The sequence below is a fragment of the Colletotrichum chrysophilum genome (assembly GCF_026319265.1).
Source record: "Colletotrichum chrysophilum strain AFK26 chromosome Unknown scaffold_22, whole genome shotgun sequence".
Lineage (NCBI taxonomy): Eukaryota > Fungi > Ascomycota > Sordariomycetes > Glomerellales > Glomerellaceae > Colletotrichum > Colletotrichum chrysophilum.
The window spans coordinates 225,262-242,627 of NW_026517309.1; the positions used below are offsets into that span (position 1 = coordinate 225,262).

Here is a 17,366-nt window from a genome sequence, read left to right on the forward strand (position 1 = left end):
CGCCCAACCATCGATGGCCGGCAAACAGAAAGTTGTAGTTGTGGGCGCTGGCCCAGTCGGTTCGCTGGCTGCGCTTTATGCCGCGCAACGCGGTCACGATGTCGAGATTTACGAGTTGCGTCCTGGTAAGTCTTTCTCTCTTGGTCTCGGTCGCGTGTTGCTATTCCCGTTCAGCCCTCTTTCGGCTCGGCCGCCGTTGCAGAGTCGCGGGGGATCCTCCAAGCCCCACCACCGTCTGCGCCGAGGCGGTGATGTGGATGAGATTGATAAGATTGCTTGCTTTTGGCCTCTGCATATCTCTGAAATGGGGCCGCATCGACTTCATTCACGATAAGCCTGGTCACTCGTAAATTCAATTGAATGCCGCTGACGCTCGCAATGCAGACCTGCGAGATCCGACGACAACGTTGTTGAACTTCACCCGCTCCATCAACTTGGCACTCTCGGAGCGCGGCATCAACGCCATGCGCAATGCTGGCCAGCCAAAGTTACTGGAACATGTCTTTGGCGCCACCATTCCCATGCGCGGTCGCATGATTCATGGCAGAACCCCGAAAGGTGAACTGTACGAGGCCTCTCAGGACTACGATGTTCACGGAAGGGTGAGCCAACCGGTTTCTAGGGGTCCTAACCCAGATGCTGACTGCTTAGGCAATCTACGCCGTGGATCGCGCTGGTCTGAACAAGCGCATGCTTGACATTCTCGAGGAGATGCCCAACGTCAGGTTCTTCTTCAGTCACAAGCTTACCGGCGCCGACTTCAAGAAGTGCAAGGCCTGGTTCGAGGTGATGACCTCAGAATCGGCTACTGGTCGCGCGCGGGAGATTGAGATTGACTTCGATTTCATGATTGGCGCCGACGGAGCCCACTCCGCCGTCAGGTACCATATGATGAAGTTTGCTCACATGGACTACAAGCAAGAGTACATCGACACCCTCTGGTGCGAGTTCCAGATCAAGCCGGCGGAGCCTCCCTCTAAGGACAGTGTCGGCCCTCATTTTAGAATCTCGCCCAACCATCTGCACATCTGGCCCGGAAAGGACTTTATGTTTATCGCCATCCCTAGCGATGTAAGTTGCTGAAGCTAGACAAATCGCCAAGTCATTCTGACTAACAATCATAGGATGGATCCTTCACCTGCACGCTGTTTCTCCCCAATGAGCAGACCGCAGCTTTGGAAAATGACCCCGACAGCCTGCCAGCCTTTTTCGACAAGCACTTCCCCGGCGTCACAAACCTGATTCCCGCTGACGACTTGATCGAGTCATTCAAGAGGAATCCCCATCTGCCTCTAATCAGCATCAAGTGCAGCCCTCACCACTTCCAATCATCCGCTGTCCTGGTAGGCGACGCCGCCCACGCCATGGTTCCCTTCTACGGCCAAGGCATGAACGCAGGCCTCGAAGACGTCCGCGTTCTCTTCTCTGTCCTCGACAAGCACAGGGTTCTGGATGAGAACAACAACCCGTCGGGAGAAGGAAGCGACGCTTCAACCGCAGCGTACCACAGAACAGTGGCTTTCGCTGAGTACACGGCCAACCGAGTCCCGGACGCCCACTCCATCAACGATCTCGCGCTGCAGAATTACGTGGAGATGCGGGCCTCAGTCCTGTCTCCTCGCTACCGCCTCCGCAAGTGGTTGGAAGAAACCATGTCTGTCTACCTGCCTGGCCTTGGATGGCAGACGAAATACTCCCGCGTTAGCTTTGGAAACGAACGTTACTCCGAGGTTGTAGCGAAGAGCGACCATCAGGGACACGTCCTGATGAAGTCTTTCGAGGCTCTTGTTTGCAGTCCCTTCGTTGTGGGAGCTGTGTACCTGTGGTGGAAGAGGCCACAGTGTGTCATGGGTGTTGTTCAAGGGGTGCTGAAGAGTTTGTTGCGGGCGACAGAAAAACCATGATATCGACGACAATTTTGACATTAAAATACCATCTCCTGCACGTTAGACTCAAGAAATACACCACTCGGGCGCAGCCTGATCCCGTCTCATGTCGCAAGACCCAGTCTATCATGACCTTTGTGTTATGTGGTACATTTCAGTGCGAACGTTAAGATACTACATGAAAGAGCCAAGCGCTTACAGATGACCACCACTCGGTACGCTTGCTTGCTACATCATCACTACACGGAAGAAATGAGGCGGCAATACGATTAGCCAAGTTGAATTGAGAAACCCAGATCTATGCTCAAATTCTCTTACACTCCGTCTAGTCCCTTGTACAACGGCCAGCGATACTCCTCAGACGGAACGTTAAACCTAGCCTTCAAGTCCATCGTGGCAACCTTATCCATGTCCTCGCCATCGAGCGCAAAGTCCGACTCGAGGTTCTCCTTAATCTGCCACTCAATCACGCTCTTGGGAATGACGGACCTGCCGCTGTTGACGCCCCACGCGAGAGCCACCTGCACCGGCGTCTTGCCATGCTTCTTCGCCACATCGGCGAGGACGGGATGCTCGATGAGGCGATGCATGTGCGACTCCCTCTTGCTCCACGACACCTCCCTGTAGAACGAGTTCTCGTTCCCTAGCGGGCTGAAGTGGATCATGTGGATGCCGTTCGCGCGCTGCCACTCTACGAACTCGCGTTGCTGGAGGTAGGGATGGAGTTCCGTCTGGTGAACCGCGGGCGCCTATTTTGGCGAAAAGCAGTGAATCAGCTTCAGCCTCCATCAACTTATCACCCGTCGCCTCTGGGAAAACTTACCACAGACCCCTTGTCAAGCAGCGTCTGCACCTCGTCCTTGCTAAAGTTGGAAACCCCGATCGCCCTGGTCTTGCCCGTCTTCAGAAGCGCCTCCATCGCCTTCCAGGTATCGAGAAACGTCGTCTTGCCCATTATCATCTTGCCCGACGCGTCCTTCGGGAAGCGGTCCTCGCCGCGCGCAAAGGTGCAGGGGTAGTGCATCAGGAACAGGTCCACGTACGGCGTGTCGAGGTCCTTGAGGGAGGCGTCGAGCGCGGGCTCCACGTCGTCCGGGTGGTACGAGTTGCACCACAGCTTGGTCGTGAGGAAGACGTCTTTGCGGGGGACGCCGCTTGCTTTGATGCCCTTTCCTACCTGCACCTCCGTGTCGTACCTGGCTCATGTCAGTTTGGTGCGTCGACAACAGGTAGGCCGGTCGTTGGCTTACACTCTGGCGGTATCGATGTGGCGATAGCCGCACTGCAACGCCGTCTTGACGGCGCCCTCCTGGGCGTCTGCATCTTGGAAGGTTCCGAAGCCAATGGCGGGTATTTTTGCGCCGGTGTTGAGCGTGTGAGTGGTGAGGCCCCTCAGTTGATGCCTTGGGGCCAGGCTGCGCCGCCTCAGGACTTGAGCCGAACCGGATCTGAAGAAACTCATGCTCATGGTGAGTTTTGAGGGGAATGGCGGGTGTTATATGGTCCAAACCAGCACGTCTGGTACGAGAGAGGAACAGCAGAATAATCGTATCAGACGGTGGCTTTATATCGCATTTCTCATTCAGAAGAAAGTGCTACATTGCATGAAGACAACAACATCCTTCCTCCCACCGGCTTCTGGTCCAAGAACCTCCGTCTGCTACCCCAACTCTCACCTACGCAGAACCTCAAGATGATCAGCAGGTCTCTCCGGATGAACAGACGCGGTGCGACATCCATCATGCGCCAAACCTACGGCTCGCCTCTCCAACTTCGCCAATGGTGTTTCAGCCGGATATCTCACGCTGCAGCCAAACACCACCAACTGTTACAGCCCGATGCCCGCCGGACCGCATTGAGAGGCGCTGCTGTCGTTTGGTTGTGTTGGTGGAGATCACCCCGCAGCGTCGTCTCGAGGGAATCCTTCATGCTGCCCGTTGTTAACCCCGCGTTCACCCCGCGATTGTGGAGCACGCGTCCGCCAGCGCTGAGTGGTCTGCGCCGAGCCTAGAGCTCTGCTCGTCTCGAGGGAACGTGTGATGATGCGTTTGAAGCTCGAGATGATCCGGTTTGTTACGAAGTTGTGGATCAGGGTTGCGCTTCACGTTGGGGAATTGAAGGCACTTATAACGTGACGATGCCATGGCTTTATAGTCTCTTTCCCCAAATCATCAGCAAAATTCAGATACCAACCGATTAAAGCCCTTGGAAGCTTACACGGCAGACCTCTCTATCCCGAGATATCTTAGATCACACACATCAGACAACATGTCTTCATCAACCGGCATGCCAGCGGCGACGACAGCCGTTGACGTCCAGCCAGTTCTCACACTAAAGGGAAAGGTCATCGCGGGTACGTCACAACACACCATCAAGTGAGGTATACACAACCCCTCCGTTGACACTCACCACAGTCACCGGCGGTAACCGCGGCATCGGTCTCGGCGTCGCAGAGTGCTGTCTTCTCAACGGCGCCGACAAGGTGTACTCGATCGACCTCGCGGAGCCCGGTGAAGAGTTCGCGGCGGCCTCCAAGCAGTTCCCCGGCCGCCTGTTCAACGTGCAAGCAAACGTGACCGAGGAGGAGAGCATCACCGCCGCCATCGACAAGATTGTCGAGGAAGCCGGCGCCATCCACGGCGTCGTCGCCAACGCCGGCCGCACGAACCACAAGGCGGCGCTGGACTTTACCAAGGAGGAGATTGAGACGTTGTTCGGTGTTAACGTGAGCTTGATGCAGAGTGGTAACCAGAAGCTGTTGCTAATGATGCGTAGTTGTTTGGAGCCTTTTACACAGCCAGAGCCGCGGCGAGGGCGTTCATCAAGCTCGGCATCAAGGGATCTGTGGTATTCACGGCGTCTATGGCATCTTACCGCCCCAACAAGGTTTGTCCTCTCAATTTCGAAAGGAGCCGTCGCATAGAGCACGATTGACACTGTTCCAGCGCGTGCCCTCGGCACCTTACGGCGCCTCCAAGGCCGGCATCCGCAACATGGCCCACACGCTGGCGATGGAGTGGGCAAAGTACGGCATCCGCGTCAACAGCGTCTCCCCCGGTCTCGTCCGCACCGCGATGACCTACTGGGTCCCGCAACAGCCGGACTGGGAGCAGCAGCTGAAGTACTACGGAGGCATCCCAAGGCTGGCGGAGGTTCAGGAGCTGGGTGGCGCGTACGTCTACCTCCTGAGCGACGCCGCGAGCTACACCACGTCGATAGACATTCCCGTCAACGGTGTTATTGGAAGTAAGTTGATTCCATCGTGTGATGATGATTGAGCGTTGTCTGACGAGTTCTTTCTAGTCTGCTGAGTGTGGTTGATAAGAGAAAGCACAACAAAAATTAAGCAAAGCGATGTCTTTTTAGAAGGAGATAGAGTCAACATGTGTCACATAGTTCACCAGTGGTGGAGTGCAAGTAGAAACCACCTGGATAGTGTCGATTTTTTAAGCGGTGTAGTGCTGCAAGTTGCGGTGGATATCAAATCAAAAGATTTTCGACGATCCTGCCTCCGTCTTGAATCATGGTGTTGTGTGCATTTGGTCGTTCAGCACTGATTCGAGTCAGGGGCTGCGGGTTTTGGCTGTGCCGCCCCCTGGCTTGCAGGCGCTGCACGCGGTGTTGTTGCGCCGAACACCGAACCCACTACTTGTGAAAGTCACCCTGTTATCGGAGCCGAGCACAAGAGACGAACAAGAAACAAGGATTTGAGCAGAAATAAGAATGACGGAGAGAGGGTGTCTGTGTGAGGGAGAATGAGAGAGTCGGCTTGTTTGACAACCAAAACCACCGGGGCCCGCGCCCGCGCATCGTGAGAATTAACATTGTTCCTACTGCCCACGCCCAGTCCGTGCCTTGGAGCCTCAAAGTGATCAGAAACTGCAGCCGAGATGATGATTTCCAAACTTGATTAAGGGCTGCCTTGTAGGGCCCGAAAAGCTGGCTGTGCGACCACGGACTTTGGCGATCGGAGCGTGGGGGTCTGTCTTAATCGAGGAGGTGCAACGCTCATATCGGCTCGCAACATCATTGGTGAGCCTGGCTCCGTCGCATTGCGACTGTGCCATTTAAATCGAGGGACATCAAGGGAGCCTCATCTTGATTACCAGCCTATGAGGAGTAGTTGATGGGGGCTGTTCAGAGTGTGATTCATGAAGTCTTAAGCCGCGGCGGCCGCAGGAAAAGCAACATGGAAAAGATCAAATGGGTCCAGTCAGTCATGTTGGTTGCGTTGTTAGTACTTGTGCTGCATTTTGCTCCCTGGATTCTTCACGGGAATAAGGACTTGTTGAAAAGCGCCGCTACCAGTCTGAATCTGCGCCAAAAGTCCTCCGTATTGCGTGACGATATCCCTTGAGAATTCCTTGCTATCTCTTGGCAGCTCCCGTTCTCGGAATCGTCGTCCGAACCAAGCCCCGCGGATAGTTGCAATGCTGCTGCCAATCGCCCTCGCCAACCCGTGTGCGTGGGCCATTGATTCCAAAGAAAACAAAAAGTCTTTGCTAGGGAGGGTCAGTGATGTCGGTTAGGTTTTTTTCCTTCTCAAGCACAACCGCGCGCGAAGACCCATTTCGGGCTATCGGAGAACCGGAGGAGTCCACAGGTCCCCGGGCAAGCTCCGTTAAAGAAAGCCTGGAGCCCCAACCGTGAGATGAGTTTAACTGCGAGCTCTCCGCAGAGTCCGCACACACGAGTGTGAGCGGACCCTATGGAGAATTATAACTCAACCCGTTAAAGACAGACGGACCTTGCAACGGGTACCGTACGTACGGCTGACTGGGAGTGAAGACATCCATCGACAGGGAAGCATTTTACATCCGCGCCAAGCTTTCTGTAGACAGCAGATCCATCTCTTTTATTCCTGTTGGCGACTCCACTCCCTCCTAGAAACGAGAACTTAATTTCATCTCGTCTCGCGGCTCTCGTTCGTCCAAAGTCATTCCCAACTCTCTCCACAAGCGGAGTTGATGTTGCATCTTGAATGATGGGAAAACGCGCATAAACAGAGCCAGTGCCAAAGCAGCAGCACTGCCGACAAGCGACATCCTGTTACCGCAGTCTTGGGCCGGAGCCAAGCCTCCTGCTTCAGGAAGTCAGGAATCCCAACCTGCTGTCTCTGGCAGGTCTAGGCACTTTCGCAATCTTGGTTATCGTTGAGGAATTCTCATTTCCATTCTGGTCAACAAGCTGGTAACGACTCGGCTGCTTCTCCGTACTCGGACGGTCGTTACCAAATCTTGGGCAGGATTTACCTCATTGTGGGTTTTCTTCTTCTTAATAAACTAACCAATGCCCTGAAGATCCGACCACGGTGACAGGATACCCTTGCCTCAGCCACATGTGAAGTCCCAAAATTCTCCGGTTTAGGCAAGTCGATGCCTTCAAAAACAACTTCCAAAAGAAACGAGTGGACTCTCCGCGCCATTACTAAGGATGACTGAACAGACACCCCCCACGGAGGCCTGATTGCTTCAGCCAAGGAATCCAGGCATTCGGGTATCTCGGATTGATTAGATTAGATCGTGACTGGCCAGTCGGCGGGTTCTCTTCACCTCCTTTCGACTCGCGCGGCAGGGGGCGTCCCAGCTCCCAACTTGGCAAGTGACTTGGCCAAGGCCTGATGTTTGCTCTTTTGGGAGGACTTGAGATGAACCAGTACCTGCTCGACGTGAAGAACATACGGCCTAACCCTGAGGCCGCCGGGGGTAAAATGCACCGACATGGTAGTGGGTGCTCTCGATGGAGATCATCGTGGGATGGAAGGGGTCTAGCTCGTTCGGACAGGAGCATATAAGTCTGGCATGAGTCGCAGTAGCTACTTATGAAGAAAGGCGTCACCAGCTGTGCTTGGCAAAGATCTACACTCAGTCTTACCCATTCACTCCTTTCGACGGTCTTTACAGCATAGTTCACGATGCGTTCCTCTCTCTTCGTTGCCGCGCAGTTCGTCGCTGCCGCTTTCGCGGCTGAGCCTTGGGAGAACGAGGTCGACACCGGCTTTGTGACGTACCTCGATAGCACCAACTACACCAAGGGCAGCCTGCCCCTTCTCAAGGACATCCGCGCCATCCCAGACTTCGACTGGGCCGCCCGCCAGAAGCTCGACAACCAGAAGTACTCCTTCTACCGCACCGGTACTGCTGGCGAGTTCAGCTACCGCCACAACCTGGACGTCTGGCAGAAGGTCCAGCTTCGCTCTAAGCACTTGAGCGATGTCACCAAGCTTAACGAGACCCTTCCGTATGTTATAACGACAAATACAAGTACAAAAGTCCTTTTGACTAACACGTTCCAACAGCGTCACTATCCTGGGCTACAACTTCAGTGCCCCCATCTTCATCGCGCCTGCTGCGCGCGCTGCCTACGGAGATGAGGCTGCCGAGCTGAACCTCGTCCGCGCCGCTGGCAACGAGAACATTCTCTACGTCGTAAGTCATGGCCCTAAAGGATGATTGGTAGACATCACAAGCTAATGCGGCCAAAGCCCTCCATGTACGCCTCCAAGTCCATCGAGGAGATCGCCACCGGCAAGAGCAACAACACCCTCAACGGCCCCCAGGTCATCTTCCAGCAGATCTACACCAACGGCAACCTGTCCGTCACCTGGGAGAACATCCGCCGTGCCGAGCGCACCGGCGCCAAGGCCATTGTCTGGACCATCGACGCCCCCGGCGACTCTGTCCGCCACCGCGCCGCCCGCTACGACACCACCAACGCCAACTCTGTCTCCTCCGCCCTCACCTGGGACATCTACGACCAGATGAAGAACCAGACCAACCTGCCCATCATTCTCAAGGGCATCACCACTGCTGATGAGGCTCTGCTTGCCGTTGAGAAGGGTGCCAAGGCCATCTACATCTCCAACCACGGTGGCCGCCAGCTTGACCACACCCCTGGACCCCTCGAGATCGCCTACGAGATCTACCGCAACGCTCCCGAGGTCTTCCAGAAGGTTGATGTCATTGCTGACTCTGGTGTCCGCTACGGCAACGATGTCCTGAAGCTTCTTGCTCTCGGTGTCAAGGCTGTCGGCATGGGTCGTCCGTAAGTCAATCCCGTCTTATCTATATTCAGACCCTATCCGCTAATTGGGCGAAGTTTCATGTACGCCAACTGCTACGGCCTCGAGGGTGTCACCAAGGCCATCAACATCATGAAGACTGAGATCGTCCGTGACGGCGCTCAGATGGGTGCTACCAACCTCCACAACATCAGCATGAGCTTCGTAAGTCCCATCATTGTCCGTTGTTGTCGAGTCATTGCTAACATGCTGCAGCTCAACACCCGCCAGCTCGAGCAGAACGTGTACCTGTTCAACCAGCAGTAAACAGTGCCATACACACGCACAGCACCGCACTCATGACTTGTCAGATTACGTTTCATTGCATGCAGTCCTACTGCGGTTAGAACGGCGTTCACATTGGGATTGGGGTTAGCACATGTCGGCTCAGCTTTGAGAGTCATCTTCTTGTCTATACTTTTTCAGATATTTACATACCACCAAAGTACTTACACTTTTTCATTACTGCTGCGGTTAACCATGAATTACGTCGAGAAAGCTCGAGTGCTCAAAGGGGAATGTTTGATATTTTTGGATTAAGGGGCATGTCTCTTAATGTCAAACGGCGGCGCCAGGAGACCGCATTGAGCCAAGATCCCGTGAAGGCTCCACCTCCCCCGGCCCCCACGGGGTGGCGTCTCCGCCAGAGTCCGGAGAACCCGACAAATGCCGGATACGATAGCTCTTCCCAAATCAATTGGCTATGTCGATGCTTTGATCCTTACCGCCTGAAGACGACTAAAACGCTCCCTTCTCTGGTCCAAAATAGCCCCTTTCTGGGATTGGCAGAATTCCGATCTGGCTGCCGTCTACACCTGCACCACTCACCGTGTTCCCCCACCATTTCAGAGCTATAGGATTATAGCCGACGGCGAAGAACATGACGAGCGCCGAGACCGCCACGCCGGCAGTCAAAGCGGCCGACAGGACGTAGTTGTACTTTTCCCACCAAGCCAGCCTGTGCCGGGGCAGCCAGTACATGAAGATGAAGCCCAGAATCATCCCGGGCGTCTTGTACGAAAGGTTGGATGGCGCCCAGTGCTGGATGCCCTGGATGACGAGAACGGGATTGAGCCAGAGGAGTGAGGCGACGAAGGGGAACAGGGTCCGGTCGAGGAGGGCAAACGTCTTGGGGCTGAGCTTGACGCGCAGCTTATCGCGTACGCCGGGCAGGTACTTAGGCCCGTATCCTTGGCCGACCAGGAAGACGATGGCGATGAGAGTGCCAATAAGGAAGCACCCTGCAAATTCGGTGTTAGACAGACTTCTGATGTTGGATGGAGGAGCACTTACACTTGAGGATTGGGTAGAATGAGACGAACATGCGTTCTGAGCCCAGAAGACCCCACATCTAGGCGACTGTTAGTATTCTTGTTCATGGTGTAAGCGTGTTTGTTGAACGAACCAGAGAGTTGGTGTAGAGCGGCGCACCGTCGTTTGCGCAGGTGAATCGGCTCGGCTGGTTGGGTGTGCAAAGCCCCTTGACGTTCTCCAAAATGAAGTTTTGAGTCGCAACAGCCACGAAGCAGGTGATAATGATGGTCCCAATCTGACTTCTGAACACCGCGCGCGGCGCGATCTTCGTGTAGTGAGCCATCTTCTGATCCTGCACGTAGTTATCACCATAACCTGCAAGCGCCCAAGAGCCCAAAGTCTGCGAGAAGAGGAAAGCGTTGGTGTTGCCGGGGAGCATGTAGCCGGTGATGACCTGGATCAACGCGCCGAGACCCAGGTTGGTTCCCGTCGTCGCCGAAAGGAACGAGAGAGGGACGGCGAAGACCAAGTTGATGGCGATCATGAGGAACGTGATCCAGATGGGTGTGTCGAGCGGGTAGATGCTGAGGAATATGCAGGAGACGACGATGGCAGCTACGAGAATCAGGAGGAACCACCAGTCGGGGACCTCCTTGTACTTGGCCATGAGTCTGCTGTGGATGTCCATCGCGCCATCGTAGTTACCTTTCTTGTAACGAAGACCCTTGTAGAAATCAACGTAGGCTGCAGAAATTGTCTTCCATTGGTTGCCTGCAACATGTTAGCTCAGGTCCAGCGAGAATGGGCGCAGCTGATATAACCAACCCATGATGTAGAGGAAGTAAATCGGGTAGAAGCAATAGTTGCCTCCAACAGTGATGAGATACCCCGCGGAGTAGAACGGAGGGGAGTAGTCTTGGTAGAGAGTCTCGTTCAGCTTGTTGTCGACGACCACGTTTTGGACCACATATGGGGTGCCGTCGTTGGCAAACGGCGAGGACGAGTTGATGGGAAGATACGCCGTGTTGTACATGTTGGTATAGTAAATTCCGAGAATGATGACTCCGCCGAGAATGGCGCCGCAGTATTCTGGTTTCAATGTCAGTCAATTGTACCTTCTGGGGTGTTTTGGGGCAACATACGGGTGCAAGTGGCGAAGAAAGGCATAGACAACGCTGCATACGAGGACGTGGCGATGTTCCAATCGAACGTGGTGATGGGGTTGAATAGTCCCAGTCCAAGGGAAGAACCGGTGATGATTGCGAGGGTAACATTTTGAGGCGAAATCCAGGTCATCCAGTTGAAGGTCGCCAAAGCGGTGAACAAGTATCCAGGGATCCAGTAGTAGAAGAACATGCAAACGGTACAGACATAGAAGAACTTGTATCGAGAGATTGTCCATCCGTTGATGTTCTCCCTGGGCTCTGGCCGAGTAAGCGCCCGGTTCATAGCAATCGTCGGCAGAATCGTCGGCCACAGTGCCTTGACGGGATAGACGCTGAATCGGCGGAGGTATCCTGCGAAACCCATACCCATAAGCTGTACGAACAGCGTCAACATGATCTGGTAGCCGAAATTGACGAAATCAAGGCCGTAGTAGACTGGAGACTTTTGAACGAGGATCATTCCGTAACTGTTGGTGGTATAGATGGCGATGTTGTAAGTGATGGTCGCGAACATTTGCTCCTTGAAAGTCCACGGACCCGGGTTCAAGGAGTGGCGGACACCGAAAGCTGTGAAGCCCCAGTCAGGTAGAATGAACTCCAGAACTTTTGCGCATGGGAATAACAGAATCTGGATGACCTGTCCGCTCAGAGCTACACGCCCAAGAAATTAGCGAGAAGACAAAAAGGCAAAACTAGCACTAGCATGCCGCCTATAAATCCCAGGAGACTCACAAATGGCAGGGAACCTGGAGTTAAAAAATGTCGAGATGAAGGTGCCGATGACAGCCCATCCAATGCCCAGGAAATAGGCTCGGATGGTTTCGATCGGGACGTTTTGATCGTCCAGAATCTCGGCAACGGCGCGAACGCCAGGGTAAGGAGACGAGTAGCGGATCATGACCGCGTCGATCCTCAGATCGCGGTCGTAAAACTCGCCGTACGCTTTGGGTCCCTCGAGAAGTCTTTTCATGCGCTCTCGCATATCAGAGGGAAAGTTCCAGTCGTCCTTGAAGAACTCCACGCTCTCTTCGATAATCTCGATGGCCTCTTCCTCTGTCATGCCATTGATCTTTTCCAAGACGTACTCATGCTCGCCGTTCGGGGCCAATTCCTCCAGCTTCTCATGGGAGATCTGATCCCCGATCCGTTCATTGCTCTCAACTTTGGCCGGGATCTTCTCGATATCGTCCGCGGCCGGGGACGGCTGGTCGGCGGTGATCTCCGCTTTTCCGGACATTATGGCTTCAGAACTCCACGCGGTGGTGCCGTCCGGGCCCCGGTGAAATGGATTGACAAGACAACTCAGAGAGAGAGATGAGCACCGGACTGACAATTCTGCATCATTCGAAGCGCGGGGACAGCTCCGACAATATATGTCGGAAAACCCGTCTCCCGACTTAGAGTTGGTGGCGGATGCAGAGGCGGGGGAGTCGGGGTCTCGGCCCAGCTGTCGGGCGAGATAGGTCGTTCGACAAGGGGAAGCACCGCTATCTCCTCCATCTCCTCACCAAACCCCCAACAACGTTGCATTCCTTCGGTTCAACGTTGCGCTATCAAGCTGTCGAACAGAAGGTCTGTGATCGTCCCATACACATATCCGTATCACCCCGCACGGCCAACAACACAACGGATGACCTGCCAGACCGGGCCTGCGGGGTGCATGGGGTTGAGAGGGATCCGCGCCCCTGTACGTGCGCTATCGAACGACGTCTAACCAACGGCAGTTGATCATTTGCCACGGCAAAAACAGTCCGACGAAACTGATAAAAGCGCCAACATGAAATAGAGGGGTCGGGTAGGGCACTGTCGGGTACTTGCGGAGAAAAAGTGAATTCTGGGCATGCAGTCGAGCATTTGCGGGAGGCATAACTTTTAGGCTGGCCAAAAGCGGTAGCAATACCACGGGCTTTTGTCCTGCCTGATTGCTTCCCACATGACCTGTTTATGAGCACCAATATTCCGTGTTGCGATGCAAGCTAGTCCGGTGAGCGCGGTGAGTGGATGGAGAGTTCGATATCTGTTACGCGCTCTGCAACCAGCACAATATCGTGAATCCGGATTTGATCGCACTGCAGGAAGACGTGGACGTTTTCGATTCCTCTGGCCATTGGACAGCGGACGTATGGCTTGAGTTTCATGGAGCTATTGGTTAGTTGAGCGGGTAAGGCGCTTTCTGGCTTCAGGTGGACCTAGGCCGAGCCTACTCCTTGTCCCGCTAGGTCAGCTGTGGCCGCCAATGATTCCGACGTCTGGTCTGAACATGATTCATGTGTGCTTTGATTCATCCGCTCCAGTGTTATCTAGATCAAGTATGCATGGGTTGATTAGAGGGCTATCCTGCTGCATGTGTCCAAATCGCAGCATGCAATATCAGGGCTTCTATTGCGGAACTACACGCATCTACGGGGATGAACACGTGGTACGGCCGTTCCACTGGTATGGTATTGGATTGCATCTTCTTGCATGTCACCATCAAGATGGAATTTTGGGAGACTGGCGAATTAGATCTGAGAAGTACAATTTTGGGCCGCAGATGGCTGCCTCCATGCACGTCCACATGTGGAGATGCGAGAGGAAACTCCAGCAAAACGTTGACGTAACCTTGGAGCCACTCCCTTGAGCATGTTAACCAGAATTACAACCTTCATTGGCATAAATTACTATACTAGTCGTTCAACTAGGCCGTCCAATCTATGTCTCGCCATTCGTGGCTGAGCTTGAGATTTGCAAACTTTCGGATGGAATTGGGACACGGGAAAACATGATGTTCAGCTTAGTAGTAATCGGTTTCCAAACTCCTCCTTAGACAGACTGGCGCAAAGTACCTGCGGCTAAAACCAAACGAAACCATTGGTGATCGAGGATGGCTGATAGTTTCTGTGACTACCTAAGTGACTAGGTAAGTTGTCTACCATCAAAGGCACTAGATGTACCCATTGCTGTGGCCTATAAATCCAGCGAGATTCCCGAAAAGCTACCCATTCTATGAATTACCGAGATTTACATCAAGATTCAACACTTGCCGAAGGGGCAAGACCGGTTGCCCGTCTTCCAGATAAACACAGATTCAAAAAGATTGGACCAAGAAACAATTATGATCTTGATACGTGATTCCTCTTATAGCCATTTTGAAAGAAAGTACCGGGATCTCTCGAGAGTCCTGTCGTCACGAGGTTCGCCTAATGGTTTAGTCTCAGAGGAGAACATCTCGCCGCCGCGATCTTGTAATCATGTTGTCATAACAGGGGAGTGATCATAAGAAGGTTCTCTAGTAGCCTCCTTCTAACTTTGTGAACTAACACATCCATCAAAATGTCAATCTCGACTCCGTTTTCGAGCTCTTAGTCTTCACAGATTCTTACTGCTGACGCTGCTGATCCAAAGCAAATCGTTGTGGTCTAGTTCCGTTAGGCTGACTATATTTTCGTTTTCGAAACATTCTGCCATTTACGGAATTTGGGAAGTAGGATGGCTGAAATCCAGTCTTTGTCATTCCGATGCTAGCCATGTCCTATTCTTAGTTGGGATTGAGGCCACAACGACTTTTAGGCTCCCATCTTGTTGGAATTTCATTCTTGTATGTGGGTGGGTCGCCTACTACGCCCGTATCGAAATCTAGACTTTTGAGGTTCAAACGCCCCCAACCTTGAGTTACAATTTTTCAGGTGTGATTGGCTGTGGAAAAGTCCTCATTTTCGAGTTCGGGCGTAACAGCTTGGATTATAAACTGGAGATTGCGCTTAATGAATCTCTTTTGGGCATCGATGCCGGGTGAAGAAAGGCGCGTGGATGGGGCACAGTCACTTGTGGGTTCTGGTGATAGGAGGCACAGCTAGGTAGTCACACATGTGTCCGCAGTTTCGGTGTTGCAAATGAGATCAGGATGAGGCAACTGTGTTTGATCGAGAGAGTGCTGGTGATCCGGAGCCGACTATTTATACTCCCATCATTCCGTCTACATTTGGCGTGACACACTGCCTCTCTTCACTCATTTCTGTCTACTCAGCCTTCCCCAGGGTCAACTGCATCGTCCGTCAACATCCAATCTCCTTCAGTAAGAGACTGCCATAATGAGAGCGGAAATCTTCATCACATATTTCTGTTGCCTTGGGGCTGCTTGTCTGGCGTCCCGGGTATGGAAGCTTTTCTGGTCATACAAACGATCCAAGGTCGTGGATGAGAAACCAGTCTCCGAAGAAACCGACGAAGAATTGAGAGACCGAAATATCGAAAATATTCAAAGACTCGTTGGAAGTCACGAGATTGCCGCTGTGCTCTCCGATCTTGTCAAGAACGATGGAGCTGGGTCCTGGCCACCCCGAGCGAACCATGCTCTCGGTGCCTGGCCCGAAGCTCTGCGGCCGTACCGGAAGATTTACATGGAGCTGGCTCCCCAAATCCCACAAGCCAACCCCTCTCTGGACGACAACGTCAATCTCGCTCGCATCGCCGAGTTCCGCTCCCAATTCCGAACACTCCTGCGGGAAGAAGTTGACCTGCCCCAGGTCGAAGGTCTTCTGAGCAGCACTGAGGCCGACCAGTGGAACGCGATGCCTCAAGATGTATACAACGCCTTCTATTGCTGCATCGCTTCCTGCAGACATGCGTATCGATGGGCTACTATTCCGGTTGTGAAAGTAGCCCAGATGGAGACGCAGGTCGACTTGCCTGAGGAGCTGGTTCTTCCATGGAAGTACATGCAGCGAAGTTTTGATTGCGCATCCGACGCTGGAAACAATACCAGTAATCTGATATTGAACTTCGACGCCGACGGCGAATACATGTTTCGAGCTAACACTGGTATGACGCCACACATCGTTGCGGCCGAAGAAGCGTTCGCACGTATTTTCCACGAAACCGAAGTCCGGGCCGTGTCCGTTTACTATGAAATGCTTCAAGCCACTATCACTTGGACAAGAGGCGACATGGCAGAGTGTGCGCGTCATGTGGCGGCCGTTGGCACACAGTTGAGGACAGTACTGAAAAGCTATTACGACCGTATGCATGAAACTCGCATCCCTCGATCGGTGTGGCTTTCAAGAGTACAGAGCTTTTTCGCTTGGAGCGCCGGCAACAAAGAGCAGCCCGACGTTCGATTCAACGGCTTGAGCGGAAACCAGGTCTTGCTCTTCCAGGCGTTGGACGCCTTCCTTGGTCTCGAGCCTTACCTATCAGAGGAAGACCTGGAGCGTAGTGTGCCTGTAAGGCAGCGCGCACTAGGCAAAGCCTTCCGGAAACATTCTTTTAGGGACCAGCTTTCTCCCGAAAACAAGCTCCATGTGCGGATTGCGGAAGAGATGGAGGACGTTGTAAAGCGCCTTAGAGTAAGTTTGCCACCGAGTGTCTCATCGGAAAGACGATTGATACTGACATCAAATAGGTGTTTCGCGCCGCCCATAGGACTCGTTCCTTGCCATACCTAGCATATCCCGCTCCCGAGAGACTACCCATGACGGCGGCAAAGTCTCTGCTCAAATCTGATTTGAAGTCAAGTTTGGAGTACCTCGATGCTTTCATGCTTGGCCGACTTAAGCAGACAGTATGAGGGGTTCTCTCAGGTATGCGACTGAAAATCTTGACCGAAATACCCTCGGGTACCACTACATGTAGACTATTAGAAAACGTTGGCAACAACGTCCTCATTATTAATATTATCCAAGTACGATATCAATACTTGAGACCTGGAGAGAATCCCACTTGTCTTTGTGCACCCGACCAAGGCCCTCTCGATAAGCAATCCCATTCCTCCAGCTGATCCACATGATATTGTAAAATTCATACTTCTCGCCAGCCTTTGGTCGTTCTTCCAAAACATACTCTGGAATTTCTCTTGCAACATAACTCTCAAGGCCATTTGCGATGAAGCCCCGGGATATGGCAATCAGCTGCAGCTCAACAGGACTTTTCGCCGGATCCAAACCTTGTCTTTCGAAGTGATCCCGGCTGTGCAGTCGTATCACTCCGGCCCATTCGTTCTGAGAAGTGCGCATCGACACATGA

General features: G+C 53.3%; 6 protein-coding genes across 6 annotated transcripts; 4 read left to right on the top strand and 2 right to left on the bottom strand.

Moving 5' to 3' along the window:
* Positions 1–13: 13 nt before the first annotated feature.
* On the top strand, positions 14–1,904 carry NIC3 (Kynurenine 3-monooxygenase; the record flags this gene model as incomplete). Its single annotated transcript, XM_053176719.1, has 4 exons — positions 14–125; positions 385–602; positions 652–1,071; positions 1,125–1,904. The coding sequence occupies 4 exons, from the start codon at positions 14–16 to the stop codon at positions 1,902–1,904; spliced, it is 1,530 nt and encodes a 509-aa protein (XP_053039329.1).
* Positions 1,905–2,200: 296 nt separating this feature from the next.
* COL26b_003831 (uncharacterized protein) lies at positions 2,201–3,354 on the bottom strand (the record flags this gene model as incomplete). The annotated part of the gene is made up of 3 exons (XM_053176720.1): positions 2,201–2,635; positions 2,710–3,082; positions 3,137–3,354. 3 exons carry the CDS (start codon positions 3,352–3,354, stop codon positions 2,201–2,203), a joined length of 1,026 nt encoding a protein of 341 aa, XP_053039330.1.
* Positions 3,355–4,154: 800 nt separating this feature from the next.
* COL26b_003832 (uncharacterized protein) lies at positions 4,155–5,197 on the top strand (the record flags this gene model as incomplete). The annotated part of the gene is made up of 5 exons (XM_053176721.1): positions 4,155–4,239; positions 4,301–4,611; positions 4,662–4,772; positions 4,832–5,132; positions 5,190–5,197. The coding sequence occupies 5 exons, from the start codon at positions 4,155–4,157 to the stop codon at positions 5,195–5,197; spliced, it is 816 nt and encodes a 271-aa protein (XP_053039331.1).
* A 2,603-nt stretch (positions 5,198–7,800) lies between these two features.
* Positions 7,801–9,213, top strand: COL26b_003833 (uncharacterized protein; the record flags this gene model as incomplete). Its single annotated transcript, XM_053176722.1, has 5 exons — positions 7,801–8,126; positions 8,185–8,314; positions 8,371–8,930; positions 8,985–9,111; positions 9,163–9,213. The coding sequence occupies 5 exons, from the start codon at positions 7,801–7,803 to the stop codon at positions 9,211–9,213; spliced, it is 1,194 nt and encodes a 397-aa protein (XP_053039332.1).
* Positions 9,214–9,684: 471 nt separating this feature from the next.
* Positions 9,685–12,603, bottom strand: COL26b_003834 (uncharacterized protein; the record flags this gene model as incomplete). Its single annotated transcript, XM_053176723.1, has 6 exons — positions 9,685–10,187; positions 10,240–10,297; positions 10,352–10,971; positions 11,026–11,289; positions 11,343–12,017; positions 12,099–12,603. 6 exons carry the CDS (start codon positions 12,601–12,603, stop codon positions 9,685–9,687), a joined length of 2,625 nt encoding a protein of 874 aa, XP_053039333.1.
* A 2,833-nt stretch (positions 12,604–15,436) lies between these two features.
* On the top strand, positions 15,437–16,911 carry COL26b_003835 (uncharacterized protein; the record flags this gene model as incomplete). The annotated part of the gene is made up of 2 exons (XM_053176724.1): positions 15,437–16,690; positions 16,747–16,911. 2 exons carry the CDS (start codon positions 15,437–15,439, stop codon positions 16,909–16,911), a joined length of 1,419 nt encoding a protein of 472 aa, XP_053039334.1.
* Positions 16,912–17,366: the final 455 nt, after the last annotated feature.